General features: G+C 47.8%; 1 protein-coding gene across 8 annotated transcripts in view; it reads left to right on the top strand.

The window, feature by feature from the left end:
- Window positions 1–20728, top strand: part of ABHD6 (abhydrolase domain containing 6, acylglycerol lipase) — a 57395-nt gene that overhangs the window by 16160 nt on the left and 20507 nt on the right. For 3 of the 8 annotated variants that reach the window (XM_059663148.1, XM_059663145.1, XM_059663146.1), the window contains exons 2-3: window positions 9743–9807; window positions 16861–17037. In XM_059663148.1, the coding sequence (XP_059519131.1) occupies window positions 16919–17037 (119 nt within the window). In that variant the 5' untranslated portion in view covers window positions 9743–9807; window positions 16861–16918. Of the gene's footprint in view, window positions 1–9742; window positions 9808–10131; window positions 10151–16012; window positions 16032–16860; window positions 17038–20728 lie in introns of those variants that run through there. The other 5 variants (XM_059663144.1, XM_059663142.1, XM_059663143.1 and 2 more) reach the window with 3 other exon arrangements.

The raw sequence follows: 20728 nt of genomic DNA, 5'->3' as shown, positions 1-20728 counted from the left end.
ATAGCCAGAGGTAAACAAGGTAGTGGTCACCATAGTTATAATGTTCTTGTGAGTTTCGCTTGTTTTGGCAGCACTTGCTGCACCTGCCACAGCCCATTAGCTACCCCGATAGGATCTAGGGAGAGTCATAAGGCTGTGCCCTCTAAGCTGGGACTTGTGGCTTTGCCAACAGGTCAGTCCTAGGCTTAACCCTATAGCCACTCCCTACAATTTCTTTTTTTCTGGACCCCTCCAAGAACAGCCAGCAACAGAGCAGAGACTACAAATCCCCTCATTGTTATGCCCAGATTTCAAGATCCCCAAGAAAACCACACCAGGGAGCCAGTCCGATGCAAAAGCAGAGGGTCCTGTATTGAGCTAGCTAACTCGACCCTGCCTTCCGGCCGACGCAGCGACCGGAAGCAGCATGCCACCCATGAGAAAATCAGGGCTTTAATCGGGAATGGAGTGAGGGGAGGGGAGCTGACTGTGGGCCCTGCCGATTGGCCAGGCACAAGTCGGGTCTTGTTACACAGGATGTGGTCATCTCTATGGCCCGCATGTCCCTTGATTGTCATTGGTTAGTTTAAAGAAATCCCGGCTTCCAGGAAGAAGGTACTTTCCTGAGCACATGGCGGCTGCCCCAACATGGAGGATCCGGGGTAAGATGGAGGGCATAGCCCTCGCCCTTTCAGTTATCATGTCAATAGTTAACTATTCCATACTTACCTATGTAAAAAAAAGTATGTTAGTTTTACTTTTTATCCAATCCCAGAGACCTCCCTGCTTTGCTTTCTCCTGCCTCCCTAATCTGTTACCAAGGGATTTCATGTAATAGTAAGCCACTGACTATCTTCCTGTTTGATTCTGACGTATAAAATAATGGTCAAACTGCCGATACGGGATTTTTGGACTGGAACACGTGGTGTTCCCCTGAGTAGGATGGCTTCCCCAGATTCTTTGTCCGTGGGAGTCGAAGAGTGAAACCACGGACGGAAGATGGTAATAGCAAAGGTGGAAATTTATTGAAGAACAAGTACAGACTCCCACGTGGGGAGGGGAAAGAGTCCCACCGGGTTCCTTTTTCCCAGGTTTATAAAGGCTGCAGATTTTTGTGCCTTGATATCCCCTCTGACTGGTCACTATTCCCTCCTGATTTGGTCACTATAGCAACTCCTGAGCTCAAAGGTCAAACCTCATGTGGGACATGTGAGGCCCTCCTCCCTCGTTGTTCTCCCATTCCCTCTGGGCTCTCTTCCTCCTCCTTTATTTCATAAATAGAGACATTTTGCTCTCCTAGTTCCCTTGTCTTATGGAAATGTACCTGCTGCCTCTCCCAACTTCCTTGTCTTATGGAAATGTAACTTCTGCTGGCTCCCTGCTCCCTGTCTTATGGAAATGAAACCTTTTGCAACTCTGTAGCCCTGTGTTTTTTCCATGGACCCCCTTAATTTTAAAAGTTCCCTAAACCTACCTTTTTCACCCCTAAAAATTCCAATTTCACTGCCATTTTCACAATCGGTTGAGATTTTGTTTCCTGGAGATTGTCAGTGTGGCTCACATAAGCTATACAAATTCTCTGCAGGTTTGAACGTTTTTTAGGTTGACTTTCCAGAGGATTGAGTGGCAGGGTTTTCCTGTTCTCTGTTTGTCCACAGGACCTGCCTGGGTAGGCTGTTGCCTTGCCCACACGACTGTCCCAGGTGGCAGAAGCAGGGGAGGGGGGCTGTGAGCTTGGCTGGCTCTTGAGCAAGAACCACCCCCCCCCACCCTGGGGGGCCAGTTGCTAGGGCTTTGGTACAAAGCATGCCAGAGCGAATCCTCTTACTAGCACCTCTCCCAGAACCACAAAGGAGCTATGAACTTCTGGTTCATGGACCATATGGGGTTCCTGCATGGGAATATTTCATTTTCTGTGTTAGAGTGCTGGACTTTGGCCCTGCCAAGCTGACCTCACCTTTGGACAGTCACACAGGGCAGGAGCGCCCAGGCTTTGTTATCTTAGTAGGCGGCCAGGCCATCTAGATTGTGTAGAGGGAGAGGGATTTTCAGCATTGAATTTGTATTTCTTCTCTTAACATGAGAAACAAGTTTGGTTGCTCTCTCTAATGGGCCTTTGTAGCTGGCTAGTGGAGCTTTTTGTGATAATGAAAATGTGCTACATCAAGCATGTCAAACTCACGACCTGTGGGCCACATGCGGCCCACCACGAATGTTTTTTCAGACCAGCCAATATAACGGTATGTAAGAAATGTCTTAATAAAAATTTTGTAACTTAATTTTTACAATATCCTGTTATATATAATCCTATATAATAAAAGGCTAATATGCAAATCGACCGAACAGGGGAACAACTGGTCACTATGACATGCACTGACCACCAAGGGGCAGACGCTCAACGCAGGAGCTGCCCCCTGGTGGTCAGTGCGCTCCCAGGGGGAGAGCCGCTCACCCAGAAGCCTCGGCACCTGGTCACTTGCGGGATTGTCATTCTTGCGATATCTTCAGAAAATGAATATTCTAAGGTGTGCATGGGAGGATGGGATGTGGAAGCAGGTTTTATTTGCGTGGAGTCACTTTTCTTGGGCTCCAAAGCCCCCTGCCCCTCAAGCCAGTCCTGGCAAAGGTGCAGCTGGGGCCTCAGCAGAGCCAGGAGCAGGGCCAGTGTGCAGAGGTTCTGCACCATGTTGCAGCTGGGTGGGTGTGCTTCAGCGTCCAAGCTAATGAAAGCCTGTTAGTTCATGTGCGTGCCATGCGGGCACAGGGGAGCGCATTCCCCTGTAGCAGGAGTCCGAAGCACTCGTGTGTGTGTGTGTGTGTGTGTGTGTGTGTGTGTGTGTGTGTGTGTGGAGAGAGAGAGAGCGCGAGAGCGAGAGCGCGCGCGCTGAACTTTCGTTGTTTGGACGTTTAAATATTTAGGTTTCCTGAGCTGGAGTGACCACGCCCATTCTGGCCACTGGCTTGACGTCAGGTGTGATTGATGGGAAAGCACCGTCCCACATCACTCAGACCTCAGTGGGCATGTGTCCCTGCCTCCCTCCGGTCACTTCCCCCCTCGGTCAGCAGGGAAGAGCCTTGACATGTTAAATTCAGCTTTTTGGCGAAGCTGTATAACTGGCATGCCTCTATTACCTCGCTTTCCCCTTTACTCACTTCCTGTTAAACAATAACCAGGTTATTGCAATGGCATCAGAAAACGGAATTTTAAATGTTATTTAATTTTAATCAATTTAAATGTAAACGGCCACATGTGGCTTAGTGGCTAGGGCAGTGGTCGGCAAACTACGGCCCCTTGAGTGTGGCTCTTCCACAAAATACTACGTGCGGGCACGCACGTACAGTGCGATTGAAACTTCACGGCCACACTCAAGGGGCCAAAGAGCCACATGTGGCTCGCGAGCCACAGTTTGCCGACCACTGGGCTAGGGTATTGGACAATGTAGGATAGACCATTTTATTTTAGGAGTTTATTTTTTAATTACATAGGGAAAGCCTCATACATGCACATGGTAGTGATCCAAAAGGAACAAAAGGGTATCAGTGAAAAGTCCCCCTTATCTCTGCCCTTTGCCCCTCATTTCCCTTTCCAGTGCCAGCCATGATGACAGTTTCTCGTGTATCTATCCAGAAACGTTTCACACATATACAAGCATATGTATGTACTTCTTTTTCTCTCTTGCTCAATGCAAGAGGTGTTATTCCATCCACTCTCTTCTGTTCCTTGCTTTTTTTAGTTAACAATGTACTTTGGAGGTTATTACTAATAGAGACAAATAGAACTGCCTCATTATTTTAATGGCTTACATTTAATTTTACTTGTATTTAATGGCTATTCATTATACTTCTTTACAAAGTTATACCATCATTTACTTAATAGGTTTCCTATAAGTGGACATTTGAATTATTTCCAATCTTTTGCCATAATAAGTAATACTGTAACAAATAATATTGCAAAAACATGTTTTCAGACATGTTCAGTTAGTTATAAACATAAATTCTTAGAAGTGAGATTGTTAGCTCAAGTGTGTGGGCATATAACATTGCTGTAGATTTTGCCAAATTGCCATCTATAGAGTTGTTGGTAGAAATGTAAATTGGCACATTGTATGAGAGCCTCTATTTCCCCACAGCCTCAGCAATATAGTCTATTATTAAACTTTTTGTTCTTTGCCAGTGTGATAAATAAACATTACCATTACCTTATAGATTTAATTTGCATATCTCTTAAAATATGTTTTTATTGATTTTTTTTTTTTGAGATAAAAGGAGAGGAAGAGAGATAGAAACATTGATGAGAGAGAAACATCGATCAGCTGGGGATCAGGCCTGAAACCTGACCATGTGCCCTGACTGGGAATCGAACCAGGGACCTTTCAGTTCATGGGTCAGTGCTCAACCACTGAGCCACACCAGCTTGGCACATGTTTCTTTTTTTTTTCTTTTTTTTTTAAATTAAATCTTTATTGTTCAGATTATTACATTTGTTCCTTTTTTTTCCCCCCCATAACTCCCCTCCTCCCAGTTCCCGCCCCACCCTCTGCCCTCACTCCCCACCCACTGTCCTCATCCATAGGTGCACGATTTTTGTCCAGTCTCTTCCCACATCTCCCACACCCCTTTCCCCCCCAAGAATAGTCAGTCCATTCCCTTTCTATGTCCCTGATTCTATTATGATCACCAGTTCATTCTGTTCATCAGATTATTTATTCACTTGATTCTTAGATTCACTTGTTGATAGATGCATATTTGTTGTTCATAATTTGTATCTTTACCTTTTTCTTCCTCTTCCTCTTCTTAAAGGATACCTTTCAGCATTTCATATAATCCTGGTTTGGTGGTGATGAACTCCTTTAGCTTTTCCTTATCTGTGAAGCTCTTTATCTGACCTTCAATTCTGAATGATAGCTTTGCTGGATAAAGTAATCTTGGTTGTAGGTTCTTGGTATTCATCACTTTGAATATTTCTTGCCACTCCCTTCTGGCCTGCAAAGTTTCTGTTGAGAAATCAGCTGACAGTCGTATGGGTATTCCCTTGTAGGTAACTGAGTTTCTTTCTCTTGCTGTTTTTAAGATTCTCTCTTTATCTTTTGCTCTTGGCATTTTAATTATGATGTGTCTTGGTGTGGTCCTCTTTGGATTCCTTTTGTTTGGGGTTCTCCGCGCTTCTTGGACCTGTAAGTCCATTTCTTTCACCAGGTGGGGGAAGTTTTCTGTCATTATTTCTTCAAATAGGTTTTCAATATCTTGGTCTCTCTCATCTTCTGGCACCCCTATAATTCTGATGTTGGTACGCTTGAAACTGTCCCAGAGGCTCCTTACACTATCCTCGCATTTTTGGATTCTTTTTTCATTTTGCTTTTCCGGTTGGATGTTTTTTGCTTCCTCGCATTTCAAATCATTGACTTGATTCTTGCGCTCCTCTGGTCTGCTGTCGGGCGTCTGTATAATATTCGTTATTTCAGTCCGTGTGTGCTTAATTTCTAGTTGGTTCCCCAATATAAGATCGAGGGTCTTATTAGTTTTCGTGTAGATCTCATTAAGTTTATCGGCAGCTTCTAAACAGTTCTTGAGAGACCTTAAAAGTGTGGTTCTGAACTCTATTTCTTCCATTGACAATTTTGTCCTGTTTCTTTGTTTCCGCATTTTGTTATGCTTCCTTGGTGCACCCCCTAGTGGTCTTTGTTCGCAGTCTTATAGATAAATCTTGATTGTTGTAGCTAATTCCAGGGAGGGTTTGACCTCCAGGCCAAGTGGCTATGAGAATCAGCTGTGTCAGCAGTGAGAGAACGTCTGTCCTCTAGGGAGGTGCTAATCTAGCCTTTGCCTGAGGCTATCTGGCAAATGCCTCTGTGCAGGGCTTGGGCGGGGCGGGTCGCACAGGATCAACAGGGTGGGCCGGAGAGAGCAGTTATGGCGGCTCTCAGTCCTGTCCCCAGGGGCTCTGCCTCTCTGAGTCCCAGCACCCGCTGCAAAGCTCGGAGAGAAAGCTGCACTCGCTCTGACCGAAGCCAGACAGTCCAGCTTCTCCCGTTTTGAGTCTGGGTCCCTAAAGACTCTCCCGGATCTGGTGCTCAGAGTCTGCGACTCCCTCCCGATTGAAAACAACAACCGCGCCCTCCGCCGCCAGCCCGCTCCGCACACTCCGCACCTCAGAATTTGACTTCAGCACTGCGCCTCCTCTGAGTGTCCGTATGCGTTTCTCTTTCCTCCTAGTTGTAGGACTTCCACTCAGCCAGCGTTCCTGTGGTTCTGGGTGATGTCCCTTCCGTTTTTTGGTTTCACTTTTGAAGTAGTTGTTCAAAGCAGCAAACTCCGGCGTTAACCTATGCCGCCATCTTGGTTCTCCCATGTTTCTTATTTTAAATGTGATTGAGCATCTTTTTATATTTGTGAGAGTCATTTGTATTACTTCCTGGTAAATTATTCAGATCATTTGCCCATTTTTCTGTTAGATTTTATTGATATTTATATTGATGTGTAGGAGCCCTTTATACATTAAAGAAATTACTCTGTTGCCTCTAATATGTATCAACAAAAATTAACTTCTTTCCATGTGGCCATTTAAGAACATTTTTATGCCCTTGCAGGGCGGCTCAGTTGGTTGGAGCATCGTCCCAAATGCCAAAAGGTTGCGGGTTCCATCCCAGGTCAGGGTACATACCCAGGTTTTGGTTCGATCCCCAGTTGGAGTGCATACAGGAGGCAACCAATTGATGTTTCTCTCTCACATCGATGTTTCTCTTTCTCTCAACTTCCTCTCTCTCTGAAATCAATAAACGTATCCTGGGGTAAGGATGAATGAATGAATGAATGAATGAATAACATTGTTATGCCCCGGCAGGATAGGTCCGTTGGCTATTCTCACTGGTGGTCCATCAGGTCCGAAAGGTTGGCGACCGCTGCGCTAGAGGATCTTCCTGATAGGTGTAGGTTTTGGGCTGGATCCCTGTTGGGGGCATGCAGGAGGCAGCCTATCCATGTTTTGCTCTCACATTGATGTTTCTCTCTCCCTCTCCCTTCCTCTCTCTATAAAAATAAAAAGAATCAACCAATGAATGCATAAGTAGAAGAAATTGTTTCTCTCTGCATGTGTGTATGCATCCCTTCCTCTCTAAAAACAATTTAAAAAAATGTTTATGATGTCAACTTAATTCATCTTTTTGTTATGGCCTCTGGTTGTATATTTTACTTAGAAAGACTTTGTCCATGAAGATATTTTAAAAGAGTTCTCATGTCTTCCTCCAGAACTTTTATCGTTTTATTTCTTTACTAGGGGCCCGGTGCACGAAATTCGTGCACTGGGTGTGTGTGGGGAGGGGAGTGTCCCTCAGCCCAGCCGGCCCCCTCTCACATACTGGGAGCCCTCAGGCGTAGACCCCCATCACCCTCTGATCGCCTGATCGGCCCCTTGCCCAGGCCTGACGCCTCCGCCAGAGGTGTCAGGCTTGGACAGGGGACCCCCATCTCCCCCTGATCACTGGCTCTGGCCCCCGCCCTGGCCTGAGGCCTCTGGCCCAGGAATCATGCCTGGGCAGGGGACCCCCATCTCCCTCTGATCGCTTGCTCCACCCCCCGCCCAAGCCTGATGCCTCTGACCCAGGCTTCATGCCTGGGCAAGGGGACCATCATATCCCCCCAATCCCATGCTCAGCCCCCTGCCCAGGCCTGACGCCTCGGCCAGAGGAGTTGACCCTCATCACCCTCCGATCACCAATCACCGGATCGGCCCCTTGACCATGCCTGAGGCCTCCGGCAGAGGTGTCAGGCCTAGGCAGGGGACCCCCAGCTCCCCGCGGTTGCAGGCTCCGCCCCTGCCCACGCCTAACGCCTCTGGCCTAGGTGTCCGGCCCGGGCAGCGGGGACCCGCAGCTGCAGCAGCCCCGCGATCGTGGGCTCTGCTTTAGGCCCAGGCAAGGGACCCCTAGCTCCCGGGACTGCCAGCTTCGACCGTGCCCAGCTCCCATCGCTGGCTCCACCCCTACTTCCTGCTATCACTGGCCAGGGCGGCAAAGGCACCTGATTCTCCGATCATGGCTGGGGGGCAGGGCAAAGGCGGCCCCAGGGCCGCCTTTGCCCTGCCCCCCAGCTCTTAGCTCCCCCCTGGGTTTTCGATCACTGTCAGTGGCAGGGGGCTTCTTCCTGCTTTCCCTTTCGCCTCCCTGCATTGTGCCTACATATGCAAGTTAACTGCCAATCTTAGTTGGCAGTTAACTGCCAATCATAGTTGTCAGTTAATTTGCATACAGCCCTGATTAGCCAATGAAAAGGGTATCGTCGTACGCCAATTACCATTTTTCTCTTTTATTAGATAGGAGGATGTGTAACTCTTTGATCCTCTTGTTGGTGGCAGGAGGAACAGCCCTGGGTGTTAGACCAGCCTGCTTGAGCTCTGGCTAGGAAGAATTCAGAGCCAAGACTCCAACGATAAGAAAACATGTATTTAGAAAATTTCAGAGGAAAGAAGTGAGTGATAGAAGAAACGGGTCAGTGAGTTACAGAGGCAGAACGAGGGCCCTCGGAGCTTGGGAGTGAGGGAGGTAGTGGTAAGGGGGTGGGGATAGGTTCAGGCACGGGTCCTCCATCAAAACGCTTTTAATGGCGGAGATTTTAGGGGAGGACCCAGGTTAGAATCCAATAGAATATTCATCAGCTTCCAGGTGTCATGGTCTCCACTAAGGGGTCAGAGCCAGGGCAGGGGGTCAGTATTCAATGCAGCGGGTCCTGAGGTCAGCCATGGTGTCGCTTGTCTGGTTTTGCTGCTTCTCTGGGTCTGGAGCTAAAACACAACTGAGGCCTGGATGTCATGCAGAGGGAGGACAGGTCAGGGGGTCTACACCACGTCAGGATGCACGGGGAGGAAAGGTTGCCTGGGGACGAGTCCCACCCTACAGATTGTCCATGGCTAGGTGCTTGCTAGGCGCTTGGGGCTTCCCGCCCTGGTGACTTTCTGTCCCTGGCCCTTTGTCCTCGCCCTGCTCATGTCTGTCTAACTGCCCACCATATTCTGAAATAATTCGGGGTTTGTGCATTGGCCCTCCCTTGCCCTTCCCTCTGTTCTCCTACTGCGGTGCCCTTCCCAGCTCCCATGCTCTGTCTAGCCCTGAATCGGAGCTACTTACTCTAGGACAGTGGTTCTCAACCTTCCTAATGCTGCGACCCTTTAATCCAGTTCCTCATGTTGTGGTGACCCCCAATTTCATTGTTACAAATTGAACATAATTGAAGCATAGTGATTAATCACAAAAACAATACGTAATTATATATGTGTTTTCTGATGGTCTTAGGCGACCCCTGTGAAAGGGTCGTTCGACCCCCAAACGGGTCATGACCCACAGGTTGAGAGCCGCTGCTCTAGTAGAAATAGTATTCCCATGTGCACGGTGTTGCCACCTTCCTCTCGTTTCTTTCCGAGGACAGCTTTTAGGTAAACCCTGTTCCCCGATGGAGGAGAGTTTTAGTTTTTATTGGAGAGTCTCAGTTAAGTTGATCCTCCAGTAGACAAACAGGTTCCTCCTCTCACTCCCATGCTTCTCGTCTCACCTCAGCTGGTCTTTGACCTCCTTCTTGCCCTCCGGGGACCTGGCACGCCCTGCCCTTTGTGCGGGTTGCTCAACCAGGGGAGGCGACTTGGACAGAGGCGACTATAAAGCCACTGGGCATTTGTGCTTGGCCTGTGCCTCCCGCAAAGCCAGCAGTTTGCTGGCTGTTATCACTTAGTTCATATTTCCTAACGCTTCCTTGCTTTCGCTTTTTGTAATTTCAGAATCTCATTTTCATCTTCTACCAGAGCCAGCAGCCGTTGGGAAAGAAGGCCGTGCTCCTTGAACAGTGAGTATGGCTTTTTTAAACCATAGATTAAAAGCGCGGGGGGGGGGGGGGGGGGCAGTTAGTGAGGAGCCTGGGACTCCTCTGTAAGCTCCCTGGAAACCCCCCTCTGGTGAGTGATTTCAGAAGGACCGGCGGGAAGGGTGTGGATCCCTGAAGGTTTTCAGAGCTCAGATATGCACCCAGAACCTCCTACAAGCAGTTCACAGAGACTTTGCCGGGAGGAGGGCTCTGACTTGGAAGGGAGGCTGAAGTCCTGGGCCTACGGGGACCAGGATGTTTTCCTGGGCAGCGTGACGCTGGACTCAGCCACAAAGGCAGGAGGAGTTCATCGGGCAGCCGGGACGTGAGTGTGCTTGTGAAGGGGACACGCGAGGCAAGACAGTGTGGGGCTGTGCGGGGCTTGCAGGGGCAGGTTGGTTCTCTGGGATGCGGGTGGAGCTGTGGAGCTCAGTGTTGGAGGTAGAGCTGGGGTCCTGTGGAGCTTTAGAGCTCGCCAGGGCAGGCTGATCCCTGGAGGGAGCTGCGAGGTGCCTCTGGCAGAGCTGGGCTGTGAGAGAGCACCCTGGACAGGAATGGGAGCCACAAGTGAGGACCTGGGCCCGCCTGGTGGCTGAGGGAGCCGCGTGTGGTCTGTTTGACTCACACTGGCGGGGATTTTCCCTCCCACCCAACATTCCTCGTGAATGGGGAACCCAGGGGGCATAAGGAATGGGTTGTAAGAGGCTGGCTTTCGGGAGTGGCGAGCCCTAAGCGGTGCTGGTCCACAGGGCGGCTTCTGTTCACATGTGGCTTCCAAGCCCGTAAAATGGGATGGTGTGGCTGAGGAACTGAACTTTGAGTTGTATTTAATTCACTTCAATGTAAATAGTCGCACATTAAACAGCGCAAGGTTTTTTACACAGCACTTGCAGCCTTTATTGATAGGGTACAGCCACTATGCCAAAATTCAGCCGTCAATATACAACCTCCGTTTCCATCTACATTAATGAGAATATATTTTACTTTAACTGGGACACAGAGGCAAAGCGCCAAAAATTAAATCAGTATAACCTTAAAGTCTTTTTAAAAAAAATTGATTTTATAGAGAAAGGAAGGGAGAGGGATAGAGAGATAGAATCATCCATGAGAGAGAGACATCTATCGGCTGCCTCCTGCACACCCCCAACTGTTGATCACTAGTGATAGTTTTGAGGAATAAGAACCTAGTTTCAGAAACCAGGGTTGGGTAAATGCAATGGCACTTAAGAGCTGGATATTATACTCAGATTTCAAGAAGGGAGTACAGCCAGGGCCTTCCTTCATTCCACACTGCCCCTGGTGGTCAGCGCACATCATAGTGAGCAAACTCCTGGTCCGTGGAACTCCCCAGGGGACACTTTGCATATTAGGCTTTTATATATATAGATGGAAGCCTGGCAGAAATGTCACATTTGAATGAAGAAAATAGGACCTGGAAAATGTTCCTTTGATAAGCAACACTTGAACCCAAAGATGTCTAAATGCCATTTTGATGTTCATTTTCGTAAGAAGGACATATATGACCTATTCTACACTATGTATGTGGGAAAAGGTGGGTATAATTTTTCTTACAACAGAATAGAGCTATTTGGTCACCGCACATGTGCACCAAAATCCCTTTGTTAAAAACCTTTCCTTAAATGTCACCCTTGAAGGATGGTGGTAATAGAAAATAGATTTGGCACATCTTTCCTTAGTTTTTGTTTTTGTCCTTTTTTAGAGAGAGAAAGAGAGAGAGGGACATCAATTTGTTGTTCCACTTATTTATGTATTCATTGGTTGAGTCTTGTATGTGCCCAGACTAGGGATCAAACCTGCAACCTTTGCATATGGGGACAACTCTCTAACCAACTGAGCTACTCCAGCCAAGGATTTATTCTCTTTTGATCAGATTCAAAACTTACAGCACAAACCAGGTCAGAAAAAAAAAAAAAAAAAAAAAAAGAAGGGAGTAGCTCCCTAACAGCGGTAACACGCCAGACACATGAAAACCCAAAAAGAAGCAAAAGCAAAAGCTCGAGGGCCTCCTGGGGAGAATGGGCTGGGAGACCCGCCTGTCTCTTCATCTGAACCCAAGAAAGAGGAGGCGCTGGTTGGTAGGGACCTTGAGGAGACAGCTGGCAGGGGAAGTCTTCCCAGAGGGAGACATCATTCCCCAAAGAGGAACCAGTCCGTGACCCTGAAGAGGCAGGAACTGGGAGTGTCCCCAAGAAAAAGCGGAAATGCTCTTTGAAAGGGGAGCCGCTCAGCCGTGGGCCTGAAGAGGCTGCTGTAGCAAGAGCAGCGGCCTCCAAGGAACAGAAAAGGCTCCACAAGTTATCCCAGGAAGAGTAGAGTGTACAGCACCCTGGTGGCATAGAACCGCCCGCTGACCCACCCGCTACATCCCACAAAGACAAATTCAAAAGAGAAAAAAATAAGGAGAGGAAGAGGGAGAGGGAGAAGAAGGAGGAGAAGAATGATGTGTTTATCTAGTGGAAAGCAGTGTGGAAACAATTTTCATATTGCAGAATCAAAGGAAAAAATTATAAGCAGCACTGTGCTGGGGTCCAACCCCAGCAGGTCTGGGGTCCCTAAGGTGTGGACGGAGTCGGCGAAGAAGGAATGACACAGAGACAGCGTTCAGTTGATCAGCAGCCTAGCCAGGATCTCTAGCCAGGATCTCCAGCCAAGTTCTGGTCTGGATCTCTAGCAAAGTTCTGGTTTTTATTGTCTTGTTACATCTGTATTTATACCAGTTGATTTGAATCCTGTCAATTTCTATTGCTTAAGCGTGATTGTTTGTCGTTAAAGTGATTAACTACCCGCCTGGCACTTAGTTAAGGAGTTTTATCCCCTCCCTGACTTCAGGGAAAAATCCCTACCTGGGGAAACAACCTTTCTCGGAGAGGTGACCTTGGTTAAAACACACAGCGCTAAGGGGAGCAAACATATTAAGAACAGTATGCTATATACGCCAGGTCCCTTAAAACATATGCTGTGCAGATGTTTCTTTCCTGCAGCGACTGTGTCAAGCAGCAAGGATGGACCGGCTTCCGGCAAATTCCCCCTTTTTTATTTTTTAAATGATAGCGCATGCAAATCAGTGGCCACCTCTCAGATTGGGCCGTTTAAGACTTGGAAGAAGACTGGCAAGCAATGACAGTGAGCATAACTGTAAACATAGTGGATGGAGCGCACAAGGAGCCCCCTTCCTGTAGAAGGTTGCCGGCCTCTTCAGTCAAGGGATTTCAGCTGTCCTCAAGTTGTTGGTTTGATTGTCTTTGTTGGTCTGGCTAGCGGGCGGCGTCACTGGCGACAGGCTTCCCGAAGCATCAGCGAGTTGAAGGGCTGCATCAAAGGGTCCATCAGGGCCGTGGTTGATGGTGGTGTCAGTGTCCCGAGGAGGAGTAAACTGTGCCCTCTGGGTCAGCTGATATGGAAGATGGAGGGTAGTAGAGAGAAAAAGAAGAGAAAGCAAAAGAACTACAAGGCATGGAAGTGTTTAGAAAAAAGAGGGAGAAGAAAGGGAAGAAGGCAGCATCCTGACACAGCCCTTTCCTTCAGCTGCCCCTTTCCCTGTGGTCCAAGGTAGAAATGGGAAACAAGTCCTGTTGCAGTGAGAGGGCAGCTGCTGTCAACCAGTCTCTGTCTTACCTGGGTCCCGATCTGAGCTGGGCATGGGAAGCGGGAAGCAGCCATGGGGACAGGAGACCTTCCTCAGAAGGGGCGAGTGTTCAAGCCCCTGAACCATTGGGGGGGTGAGGATCTGTGCCCCACCTCTGTTGAACCCCAAGTTCTCTCCTACTGGCCCCCTGACTGTGCCTGTCTTAGGTTGCCCCACCCTGTGGGGTCTTACCGTCTTTGACTACCAGCCATCTCTGGGCCAAGTAGGGTGATGTGAGGTTCAGTTCTGTCTCCTTGGTAGCCTATGTCCCTCTGGCCTCCATGCCCAGCAACTGCCTTGTGATCCCCTTGCCTGCTGGCGGGGCCCCGGCATTGATCACATACATATCTTGGGGAACCCAGGTTTCTTCTCCAGGGAGCTCCCAGCTCACGCTATTGGGTGAGAGACAGATCCATGGTACCAGCCACCATGAGGCTTCAACCTCAGCATGAACAGAGAGCTCAGGCAACAGCTATGGGCAATTGGATTGTAAGAAGAGGGTCCCTCTTGAGACAAGGGTAAGAGGGGCCAATACAGGACGAAGGAGAGTCCCGGAACAGGGCTTTCTCAGCCCAGGATGTCAGGCTCTTGGCACAAGACAACTCCATCCTTGCTGCTTGACACAGTCGCTGCAGGAAAGAAACATCTGCTCAGCATATGTTTTAAGGGACCTGGCGTATATAGCATACTGTTCTTAATATGTTTGCTCCCCTTAGCGCTGTGTGTTTTAACCAAGGTCACCTCTCCGAGAAAGGTTGTTTCCCCAGGTAGGGATTTTTCCCTGAAGTCAGGGAGGGGATAAAACTCCTTAACTAAGTGCCAGGCAGGTAGTTAATCACTTTAACTACAAACAATCATGCTTAAGCTACATTATCTTTACTCCCTGGAATGGAGATAAGAAACGCCCTAACCTTTGCAATAGAAATTGACAGGATTAAAATCAACTGGTATAAATATGGATGTAACAAGACAATAAAAACCAGAACTTCGCTGGAGATCCAGACCAGAACTTGGCTGGAGATCCTGGCTAGGCTGCTGATCAACTGAACGCTGCCTCCTTGTCATTCCTTCTTCGCCGACTCTGTCCACACCTTTGGGGACCCCTGGACCTGCTGGGGTTGGACCCCAGTATCTGGTGCCCAAACAGGGACCCTTAGGTAAGTCCCCCCGTACTTAGGATGGATAGGACTGCACCGTAGGGTGCTTCAGACCCCCCCTATAGAGGATAAGTAGGGTAAGAAGGTGGATAGTGCAGAACTTAGATTGAGAAGATGTGCCATACTGAGTCCAAAGAAAGAAGACTCTGTATTGATCTTTAGATTAAGAAGATGTGCCATACTGAGTCTAAAGAAATAAGACTCTGTATTGATCTTTTAACACATATGCTTGCTAGCAGGGGAATTAAGGTTACTCCCAGTCAGACGGAACATTTTATACAAGAAGTATGTCCATGCTTTTCTGAGGAAGGAAAGGTAAATGTAAAGGCATGGGAGAAGGTAGGCCCAAGGAGCCTTATCCTTAACCCCACTGCAGCCTTTCCACCCCGGGAAAGTGCAGGATTGGCAAGCTCTCCCTGGGGTGATAGATCAGGACTCAGGTAATAGCGGAAAGCACCAATACTACTCTTAAAATGGGTACAAGAGAGCATTTGGGGTTTTTCTTTTTAATGCCTGCTTTTAAAAAAATAAAAAAGGGGGAATTTGCCGGGAGCCAGTCCATCCTTGCTGTTTCAATGGACCCCAGCAGCACTGGATAGTTTTAAAAAGATACCAGCAGGAATAAGGTCATCAGGTCATTGGTTACTTGCTTTTAAAGCAGTTCTAGAGGAGTGTGAAGCATGGTGATGGGGACACTGACCTTGGTGCCTTGTGCATAATGGATGCAAAATAAGTATCTGCTTGCAGGCAGCTCAGAGCGGGGGCAAAGGTGGCATGAGCCAGGGACGCCTGCGGGATTGGGTTGAAATGCAGGGCATGCCATTTACCTGCAGGATGACCGTGGGGGCACTTGTCAGCTTCTATAAGACGGGAGAAAAGCTTCCTACCTTACAATGTGGGGAGGGATGGAATAAGAGGATGTGTATATGCACTGCCTGCACTGGGTCTGGCATACAGTAGTTAACAGATGAAGGTCATCGCTCTTGTATCTTTGAAAGTGTTTATATTCTATTTATTCTTGGAATCTTAACCCTAAGATTAAGGTATTGGAACTCGGGTTCCCCAGGCTCTAAAATCTGAGAACATGAGAAGACATTTGTGACATGTTATGCCCTACCGCTCACCCCAGACTAAACTTGGGAGCATGAGATGCCCGTATCCTCTATCCAGGGAACCTTTGTCCCTGTGTTCAGAGATAAAGGCCTGGAGTGCACAGCCTGGATATTAACAGGAGGAGGCCGGAGTAGGCTCCAGCCTGGGATGTGAGCGTGTGTTACTCTCCCAGGTGCCATGATGGCCAGCTGGTTTTCCTGACATCAGCTGGCTTTACAGAGTGCTGCAAGGCCACCAAACGCATTGTCTTTAACATTGAAGTGCCTCACTTCACACAGCAGATCTGCAAAGTGAGTGCATTTTTCCTTTTTGATCTATTCAGGCAATGAGCATTATCAAGCAACAGATACTTGCCAGGTACTGTTTTATGTTCTGGGATACAAGATTCTTGTTGGGGCAAGCCAAATCTTACTCTTTAATTGCTGGCATGATTTTGGACAAGTTTCAAAAGTCACCAGAGTAGGAAAAGACAAAAGCGATGATTGGATGGAAATTCTCATGTAGTAGACCGATGACTTAAGTTTGCTGGAAAAGTGTACACGTATATTTTTTCATTGCTTTAAGGTCCTCTGTCCTCCGTAACTTAATTTTTAATAATTGCTATAGACATTTTTAAACCTATAGAAAAGTTGAAGGTTACCACGTAACCTTCACCTGGATTCACCATGGGTTAACATTTCAACATATTTGCTTTATTTCTCTCCCCACCGACATGCACACACATTATATATTTTTCTCCTCGACTTTTAAGAGTGAGTCGTAGATAGCACGATGCTTGTCCCCTTCATACTTCAGCATACATCGCCTAAGAACAAGGACATTCTCCTACGTGCAAAGATAACCGCAATTTCACCTCACACTGCAGAACTGTGTCACCAACACAATAATATTACCTACTATTCAGTCCTTACTTAGATGTCCCCGATAGTCCTAAGCGTTTTCTTTACAGCTTAAAATACAATTCGGATCCTCTCAGGGATCCTTCATTACATGTACAGGTCATGCCTGTTGAGTTTTTTTAAGCCATTACCTGCCTTTGCTTCCTCCTCATCCGTGTCCTCATTCTGGGTCCTTCACTTCTCTTTTCCCCTCTGCTTCTTCCCCCTTCTCTCTCGACAGAGTTTCACTCCCGTCACTCTCTCAGCCCCGCAGGCACCAGCCAGCCTCGAAGAGCAGGATGGACCTTGACGTGGTCAACATGTTCGTGATCGCGGGCGGGACGCTGGCCATCCCCATCCTGGCATTTGTGGCCTCCTTTCTCCTGTGGCCTTCGGCGCTGATAAAAATCTATTACTGGTGAGTTAACTCTGTGATTGAAGCCTTCAGGGGAACCAAAATAGCGTCATCTTCTCTGCTGGTCCTTTTGGTGGTTCAGCATTGTACCATGAAATATTTCAAGCATATAGAAAAGCTGAAGGATGTCCTGCTTTGAATGTTGGGAGTGTTCCGGAATGATTGGTGACTTCTTTCGGGCTTCTGATGGCATCTCTGCCCAGGAGGCCACCCTCACTCCCAAAGTCACCGATTCTTTAAGCAAGGATTGTGCGCATTGGTGGGGATCACGATGGCAGGCTCTCGGTCCTTGGGTTCTGATCCAGTGGTTTCTGACAGGTGCGGTGATGGGCACTGATAAATGAATTAGGAAGAGCAGGACCTGGAGAAGGCATGTGGGTGGGACAGAATGGCTTCAGATTTGTGCTAGAAGTGTTCATTCCTAAAGTGGCAGAACGAAAAAGACGTTTCCAATCGTGTCATTCTCGTACCACCTTCGTGGTTGCTTGCCCTATCAGCACACCATCGCCTCTGCCTTGACATTCTCTTTAAAGTAAGTCACTTTTGTAGGTTAAATCAGTTTATTTTAAGAGCAATACCAGTATAAATATCACCATCTTTTTTTTTTTTTAATATATTTTATTGATTTTTTACAGAGAGGAAGGGAGAGAGATAGAGAGTCAGAAACATCGATGAGAGAGAAACATCGATCAGCCGCCTCCTGCACATCTCCTACTGGGGATGTGCCCGCAACCCAGGTACATGCCCTTGACCAGAATCGAACCTGGGACCTTTCAGTCCACAAGCCGACGCTCTAGCCACTGAGCCAAACCGGTTTCGGCAATATCACCATCTTAAGTGGAAAGCTTGCCATCCAAAGTCAATTAATATAAGACAGTAAAAATAAGCAGAATACCATTCAACATGGCTGGCCTACAGACTGCTGCCCACTGAAGGCAGGGCCTCCTTTCTCTCTGGTGAAAGTCTCAGCGGGTGTGAAAGACGCGCAGCCCCAGCAGAGCCGTTCTCCTCCAGGGAATCAGAAGCTCCGCTGCTGAGGAGGGAGTAGCTTCCTCACGATGTGCTTCAGGGACTTTCCAAGCCACAGTCCATTTACCAAATGAAAGCACCCTTCCCACCGCGTGGTACGCGTCCCCTGGTGAAGGAAATACCGAGATAGGCCAGGTTCCTCCCGGTGCCATCGGGAAGCACCCTGAGATTTCACCGGGGCTTCTGGGAGTTAGAACTGCCTTCTGTGCACACAGAGAGGAGTGCAGGGGTTGGCCTGTGCCCTGTATCTGCCCTCCTTTCTGGCTCCCTTTTGTTTCATTGGAGTGTGGAATTTTCCACCTGCCAGCCAGGCTCTGACCCTTGAAAAGAAGCTGCTTGAACAGGAGGGAGCTTTTTTATTTATTTATTTTTTTACTCCCTCACTCTTGGGAGGTGGTGACCCTTTCAGAGGCTCACCCAGGACCCACCTCTGCGCTGACGAAGCTGAGACGCCAGCTGTTGAAATGCCATCGTCCTTGCAGCCCTAGCAGCAGGCGTGCTTTGGGCCCCGGATCCCGTGTAGCCTGACATGGAGAGGCCAGAGCGTGTGCCCCACGTGTCCCGCAGAGGCTCTGTGGACTCCACACACAAATGCTGTTTTTCTTAAATCAAATTGAAATGGAAAATGCAATTTGGTGCTGTGGCCCGTCACCATGGCTACGGCTGCAAGCAGAGGTATGATTACACAAAGGCTAATTCCCCGCACCCGTGCGAAGCCAGCTCTGTGCCACACCGTCCGCAGCCCCCAGGTTCCTTGGGTTGCCGGGCGGGCCTTATAGAGTCAGATGCCCTCTGTTGTGGCCACGGCACCTCCGGTGGTGGCTCTGGTAGCTCACGGCGAAGCATTCGATGCCGCCCGCGGGAGCAGTCACAGCCCACATCCCTGTGGAAACGAATGGCCACGCTCCGGGCACACTTACAATTTGTGCATTTTTCTGTATGACTTGTACTTCAAGTAAAAGTGTCTCTAAAAAATAACAATGAAGGATGTGGAGAAATTGGACCCCTTATATACTCTTAGTAGGAATGCAAAGTGGTGCAGCTGCTTTGGAAAAGTCTGGTGGGGCTTCAAAAGATTTTTTTGTTGTTGTTGATTTTTGTTCTTTTTTTTTTTTTTAAATATATTTTATCGATTTTTTACAGAGAGAAAGGGAGAGAGAGAGAGAGTTAGAAACATCGATGAGAGAGAAACATCGATCAGCTGCCTCCTGCACATCTCCCACTGGGGATGTGCCCGCAACCCAGGTACATGCCCTTGACCGGAATCGATCCTGGGACCCTTGAGTCCGCAGGCCGACGCTCTAGCCACTGAGCCAAACCGGTTTCGGCTGTTCTTTTTTTTTTTTTAAAGCTACTAAATGGCCCTGCAATTCCACTCCTAGGTGTTAACCCAAGAGATCTGAAAGCGTGTCCACACAGAAGCTTGCGAATGTTCATGGTGGCATTATTCACAGTAGCCGAAAGGTAGAAGCACCCCATGTCCATCAACTGATGAACGGATAAATAAATGTGGCATGTCCATAGAGTGGAGTATTATTTCACCTTAAAAAGGAATAAAGTACTGACACATTCTATACTGTGGCTAATTTGAAAACATTACGCTAAGTGAAGTAAGCCAGGCATAAAATGACAAAGATTATATGATTCTACTTATATGAGTGAGGTACCTAGACTGGGCAGACTCAGACACAGAAAGTAGAATAGAGATTACCAGGGGCTCAGGGACAGAAAGGAATGTGGAGTTTTTAATTTTTTTATATATATATATTTTTACTGATTTCAAAGAGAGAGGGAGAGAGAGATAGAAACATCAATGATGAGAGAGAATCATCGATTGGCTGCCTTCTGCACACCCCACACTGGGGATCGAGCCCACAACCCACGCATGTGCCCTTGACCAGAATCGAACCTGGGACCCTTCAGTCCACAGGCCAATGCTCTATCCACTGAGCCAAACCGGCCAGGGCAGGAATGTGGAGTTCTTGTTTAAAGCAGCGGTTCTCAACCTGTGGGTCGCGACCCCTTTGGGGGTCGAACGACCCTTTCACAGGGGTCGCCTACGACCATTGGAAAACACATACATAATTACATATTGTTTTTGTGATTAATCACTATGCTTTAGTTATGTTCAATTTGTAACAATGAAATTGGGGGTCACCACAGCATGAGGAACTGTATTAAAGGGCATTAGGAAGGTTCAGAACCACTGGTTTAAAAGATATAGAATTCCTCTTTGGGATGACAGGAAATTCTATAAATGGATAGTTATGATGGTTGATGTACAATATTGTGCATGTCCTTAATGCATTGAATTGTACACTTAAAATGGTTAGGATGGTAAATTGTATGTTATCTATATTTTACCACAGTAATAAAGAAAGAAATATGCTGTAGAAGTGCTTGTCTTCAGAGGATCTTGTAAACTAGAGAAGGCAGCACTCGTGAAATAAAGGTCCGGACCCTGGGCGCCTTTCTCAAAGGAGGAACCCCATGGAGGCTGCTTTTGTAGGGCTTCAGTGACGTCTGTCCCTGAAACAGGAGCAGTTCGGCTTTTGTGCCAAGATTGTTCATCTGGAAAAGCTCTTGTTCCTGAGACATTTGTGTATTCCAGTGTAATTCTTCCCTTTGTTTCTGTCCTGTACGCTTGCAGTTATTTTTTTAATAT

This window comes from Myotis daubentonii, chromosome 14 (genome assembly GCF_963259705.1).
Source record: "Myotis daubentonii chromosome 14, mMyoDau2.1, whole genome shotgun sequence".
Taxonomy (NCBI): domain Eukaryota; kingdom Metazoa; phylum Chordata; class Mammalia; order Chiroptera; family Vespertilionidae; genus Myotis; species Myotis daubentonii.
This window is presented reverse-complemented; position numbering and strand designations above follow the sequence as displayed.